This window comes from Petaurus breviceps, unplaced genomic scaffold (genome assembly GCF_028583685.1).
Source record: "Petaurus breviceps papuanus isolate PSGF00001 unplaced genomic scaffold, PetGlider_PUasm1.0 90416, whole genome shotgun sequence".
NCBI lineage: Eukaryota > Metazoa > Chordata > Mammalia > Diprotodontia > Petauridae > Petaurus > Petaurus breviceps.
Genome location: NW_027187244.1, coordinates 3,426,778 through 3,433,125, shown reverse-complemented (window position 1 = coordinate 3,433,125; position 6,348 = coordinate 3,426,778). Strand labels below are relative to the sequence as shown.

The 6,348-nt window shown below is 36.4% G+C and overlaps 1 protein-coding gene across 2 annotated transcripts in view; it reads right to left on the bottom strand.

Annotated features, from left to right (window-relative positions):
* The window catches only part of LOC138177447 (gamma-2-syntrophin-like), a 404,566-nt gene that overhangs the window by 192,266 nt on the left and 205,952 nt on the right, over positions 1–6,348 (bottom strand). For both annotated transcript variants that reach the window (XM_069108636.1, XM_069108637.1), the window contains exon 2: positions 6,202–6,339. In XM_069108636.1, the coding sequence (XP_068964737.1) occupies positions 6,202–6,339 (138 nt within the window). The remainder of the gene's footprint in view (positions 1–6,201; positions 6,340–6,348) is intronic.

Here is a 6,348-nt window from a genome sequence, read left to right as displayed (position 1 = left end):
TCTCTGTCTCTCTCTCTCTGTCTCTCTCTCTCTCTCTCTGTCTCTCTCTGTCTCTCTCTCTGTCTCTCTCTCCCTCTCTCTCTCTTCCACAGAGAACAAAAGACATCCAAGGAAAAAGAGACAAAAGCAGACAAATAGATTGATTCTGTCCTCCTAATGGTCATTGTCCTTAAGATTCCTTCACAGATTGATTTAATTAATGTATTAATTAACTAGCTTCAAACTACCTCCAAGTTGGACCTTTTGTGATTTATATTAATTGGCAGTAGGATGTAAACCCTTCCTTATACAATGTAACAGTAAAAGCAGTTGCTTCCCTCAAGGAGCTTATATGATTTTACACCTGATGAAACTGAAATCTAGATAGGATAACATTAATTCTAATAATCATCTCTAATATTTCTATAGCATTTTGAGGTTTGCAAATTGATTCAAAAAGTCTTATGAAAAAAATTTTTATCAGATTTATAATCCTTGATTTGAATTAAAACTTAAGATTTAGAGAAAGCTAAAATTTTGCAGAAGTTCACACATATAGGAAAAGGTAGAGCCAGGATTTATAAACTTGTCCTTACATAGGACTTCGAGCTGAAAGATCTAATTTATAGGGTAACAAACTCAGTGCCTTCAAATTACATATGATGAAAATTAGGTCCAGTGATTCAATCAAAGTTAAAAAAAAGATTATTTTGTAGACCTGATATTTGAATTTAAATAATCTTATTACAAATCTATTATTTCCACTGCACCATGCTATTTATTATTAAGAAAAAAGCCAAGAACTGTTGGTTTAGAACATAACTACGGATACTTAAAGTCCGTTTATGTGAAAAGTTGCAATTATCCAGTAGGAAAGATTATCTCTTGTGTAGTTAGGGTACCATTTCTGAGTAAAAAAGATTAGCTGTTAAAGCTGATGTGTCATTTATGTTCCTTTTGAATGTTCTCTTTGTCAACTAAAAACATGTGTTTTCCATGTTTTGGAATCCTGATCTAAAGTAAAGCAATAAAAAAAAAAAAAACCAAATAAGAAAACATAGGTTCAATACTCAAATAGCATGAACAATGCATCCCATGAAGTGGTCACATGTAGCAGAATTCACACTATTGAAGTTATAATTACAGTAATTGGTTCCAAACTAATGGAAATATGCAGTGTGGATTGGAATAATGAGACCACTTACCAGGATTAATTATTCTAACTAATTGGGACCCAACTGTATTCTAACATGAAACATTTGCTGTTAAATTTGTGAAAACCTTCAAGGTGGGACCTATTTGCTAAGAGCAAGTAAGTTAATGATTGTTTTTCTTTTAAACTCTGAGAAATTCTGGTAAAGGTGATGAGCTCACTGAATTTCATTGTCAAGCCATATAGAGGAGTAAGTTCCAAGTCTGTCACTATACAAGTGTGAACAAAGCGTTTCTCTCTGTGCTTCACTTCCCTGATCTGTAAAAGAGATATCACTACCTCATACCATAGAGCTTATACACCTTAAAGCACCAGTTAAATGAATGATTAATAATATGAAATATTCACTCTAATTTATTTATGGTTACCTCACTCTAAGTTAGTATATGAAAAGACCTTAGCCTAAAAGGGTCGAAGTTCTCTCATTGCATCCTAGGTCATTTCCAGTCATCCTGATGAATAATTGGTCACTGGATCCAGATAACTCTGGAGGAGTAAGTGAGGTTGGTGACCTTGCACAGCCCTCCATAAATCAAATGAAAGTCAACTATAAGTCATGTCATCATTTCCCTGATGCTGTGGTCCTCTTTGAAAATGGACAAACACAATTTTTGACTAAAGAAGAAGTTAATTGGGGCGGCCAGGTAGCACAGCGAGTAAGAGCACCAGCTCCAGTGTTGAGAAGACCTGGAGATCGAATCCCGGGCTCAGACACTTAGCACCCACCCAGAAACACCTGGCCGTGTAACCTTGAGCAAGTTACTTAACCCCAGTTGCTTAGGGGCGGCCAGGTGGCTCAGCGAGTAAGAGTACCGGCTCCAGTGTCGCGATGACCTGGATCAAATCCGGGCTCAGATACTCAGCACCACACCCAGAAATAACTGGCCGTGAGCAAGTTACTTAACCCCGATTGCTTTAAAAAAAAAATGTTAATTATAAATAAGAAGGGCAAGAATACAAAAGAAATCCATTCATCTAAGTAAAGTATATCATGTTACACAAGGTATATGGATACTATATGACATTAGTTTTTGCTTTGTTCTTCTTATTGGGCATGATACCCAATATAAAGATTCCAAAATATATACCTGGAATATAAACTCCAAAACACTTGCTGGTCTTTTTCCATTTCAATCTCTTGCCTCCTTTGGGAAGAGAATGGTGCCACCTCTAATCACTGATGAATACTCATATCCTCATACCCTATATATCTGAGTGATTCTGAAACCCTCTGGTTCATCATTCAAACCCTATTCTCTATAATCTCCCATAAAATTCCTTATTCTCATCCCCTCAACCTTCATACCCCATGTTCTAATCAAACATCCCTTCTAGTGTGCCCTCCAGCATGCCAGTTCTATAGGCAAGAAACTTCACTTCATCCTAAATCTTTTCCTTTACCATCTCATTCATTCACTAACTTTTACTGAAGCCCAATTCCCCTCTAATGACAAAGTTTCATCAACTACCCTTCCTAGTACTAGTTCATCTTCACTTATTTATGTTATACAGCATCAATTGGACTCTCACCTGGTCAAGGTGGGGGAGCTGGAATACTTGTTCCCAATTGCCAAATCCAGGTTCTCTCCTTCCTTCCATCACTCAAAATATTGTTTTCTCCTTTGAGGTTCATGCAATTAATTTGTATCACCCAATTACAATCCTGCTAGCTATTGTCAACAGATATCCAGGTAATTCCCCTGTCTTCCTCAATAAGTTCAATACATGTCTCAAAGTGTTTCTCTTCTGCTTATCTTTTGCCCTTATCCTAGTAGACTTCAATATACATATTGACTTATCCTCAAACACTCTTATCACCTAGTTCCTCAACCTACTAATTCTCATGAGCTACTCCTCCACACTCCTCTCAGCCATACTCAAAGATGGTCATACCTTTGGTCTTGCCATCACCCAAAAATGTACAACCTTAAAGTTCAAGAATTCTGAAATCCTCTTATCTGCCTATATTAGTTTTCCACGTCTTTCTCCTTATCAAGCCCTATTCTGCATCCGTATTGTTATATCCAGTCTCTCAACCTCTCAATTCTCTGCCAGACCATCTCTCCAGCACTACCTGCTCTATTTTCTTTTTTCCATCTTGACCCCTTGGCAAAACAATTCAACTCTACACTGTCCTCTACTCTTGAATCCTTAGCCCCTTTATCATTTTGCCACTTGTGCTCTGCCAAGCTTTAGCCTTGGATCACTCCCACCATTCACTGCCTTCATTCCTACACATGTACTGCTGATCAAAGGTAGAGAAAATTATGCAACTGTTCTGACTGTGTCCACTGTAGATTTATGTTATACAACATTAAGTGAAACCCCACTGTTGCTAGGCAATCCTATTTGCTGCCCTTATCAATTTGTTATCTTACTCTCCATAGCTGCTCTAGCATATCTTTTCATCCCTCCTTAAGCCTTCCATAGCTCCCTCTCCCCTCACCCTCTCAGCTGAGAACCGTGCCCTATAATTTGATGAAAAAATTGAGGCCATTTACCATGAGTTCCTTCTTCTCTTCCCTTCCTCATCTCATATTACTCATATAGCTTCTGCCATTATCTCCTCTTTTAAAACTCTCTCACATGATGCCTTACTTCCTACCAAGGCTAACTCCTTTACCTATTCAAGCGATCCCTTTCCTTTCCATCTCCACCAATATGTTGCCCCTTCTGTCATCCTCACTCTATCTTTTTTTTTAAATCTCCCTTCTCCTGGCTACTTTCATGCTGCCTACAAACATACCCATATCCTTCCTATTCTCAAAAACACTTCATTTGATCTTTCCACCTCTGCTATCATTTATATAACTAGCTAGATATCAATATAGATATATCTATCTATCTATATTGATATCTATCTATACCTACATCTATCTACCTATCTACCTATCTATCTATCTATCTATCTATCTATCTATCTATCTATCTATCTATCTATCTATCTATCTATCTATCTCTTTTTTGTATTTACATTCTTTGAAAAAGTTATCTACAAAAGGAAATTCTTCACTTTCTCTTCTCTTATTCTCTTCTTAAGCCTTTACAATCTAGCTTAAATCCTAAAGATTTCATTAAAATTGTTCTCTCCAAAGTCACTAATGATATTTTAACTATGAAATCAAAGGGCCTTTTCTCAGCCATCATTCCCCTTGACTTCTCTGCAACCTTTGATACTACTGATCACCCTCTCCTCCGGGTTACTCTCTTCTCTCCAGGTTTTTGGACATCACTCTCTCCTGCTTCTCCTCAAACCTGTCTCAATACTTCTAAGTCTCCTTTGCTGGATCTTCACTTAAAGCATGCCCTTAAGTGCAATAAGTGTCCAATGAGGTTCTGTCCTGTGTCCCCTTCTCTTCTTCTTTACTACTTCACTTGGTGATCATATCATGGATTCAATTACCATTTCTATGCCAATAATACTCAAATCTGCAAATCCTACCCAAATATCTCTGCTGATCTTTAATCTTACATCTCCAACCACCCTTAACACATCTCAAACTGGATTCCAATACACATCTTAAATTAAACATGTCAAAAATAGAATTTATTATCTTTCTCCCTAAATTCTTCACTCTACTTCTCTACACTCTACTTACTTATTACTGTAGAGAACAAAAACATCTTTCTAGTCCCTCAGGTTCACAACCTAGGTGTCATCCTCAATTCCTCTTAAACCTTCCATACATTAAATCTGTTGCCAAAAGTCTGCTGATTTTAGTTTTGTAATATTAACCAAATATTCCCCATTTTCTCTTCTGATACTGCCACAACTCTGATGCAGACCTTTTCACTTCATACTGGACCACTGGAAATATATGCTGGTCAATTTGCCTGCCTCAATTCTCTCTCTACTTCAATCCATCATACCTTTAGACCCTTAAAAATTGTTCAGGGTGTTCAGGAAAAAGTGGTTCTCTATATCACCTCCAGGATCAAGTACAAAATCTTCCAGATATCATTAAAGCTCATCAAAGTCAACCCATTTCCTACTTTTCCAGTCTTCTTATACCTAATCCCCCTCCACATACTTTTTGATCTAGTAACACTGGCCTTCTTGATGTTTCAAGAACAAGATTTTCTATGTCTTGGCTCTGGGCATTTTTGTCTGAATGGCACCCATTCCTGGAATGTTCTCTCTCCTTTTCTCTGTCTATAGCTGTCCCTGGCTTCTTTAATATCTCATCTTATACTGGATGACCTTTCCAAACTGTTATTATTCTAGTGCTTTCCATCTCTCAATTGTTTTTCATTTAGCATATATAGAGCTTGTTTTTGCATATGCACTATTTGCTTATTGCTACCCTCATTCAACTGTAATCTTGAGGAGAAATTTTTTGCTTTATTTGTACCCATAGTGATTAGCATAGTGTTCAGCACATCATTTTTGCTTAATTAATGTTTATTGACTAATTGATAGAGTTCTATAAATTCAAAGTAAAATATACTAAATTTCTATTGATTACTGTTTGGAGTAATATCCTGTCTATAAGATTTCAGGGTGAAAAAAAAACAGGAAAAAAAAACCTTAGAATATAAAACAATAAATACATTTAAATAAGTAGCTTTCTTTTTTTGCCTTTTTGTTTTGGAGAGGGCAAGGCAGGGCAATTGGGGTTAAGTGACTTGCCCAAGGTTACACAGCTAATAAGTGTTACATGTCTGAGGTTGGATTTGAACTCAGGTCGTCCTGACTCCAGGACTGGTGTTCTGTTCCCTGTGCCACCTAGCCACCCCTTATATAACTTTTTTTTCAAGCTGTTTTGATTATTAATAGAAAATTACCACTTAACAATAAGTGAAATTCAGTAGATTAGGATATTTTAAGTAAGAGGAAATACATGGAAAATATATTGGTCTTTTTCATTATATTTATAAAAATTAAATTCATTTCAACAAACAGTGGCATAATTCAATCAAAGAGTTAATCTGAGTATTTTTTATTTTCTTAGAATTCTCACACACATTGAAATATATCATTAAGCACAAAGAAATAGAGAAGTACTTACATTTGTACGATGATTGCTTCCACTAACACAGATGACGTCTTGTTTTTGAATTGTGAGTACCTCTTTTGTAAGTTTCAATCGGATGTCAAAAGCATTTTCAGACCCTTCATCATACAACAGTGCAATACCCATTTTCGTCTGCAGAAA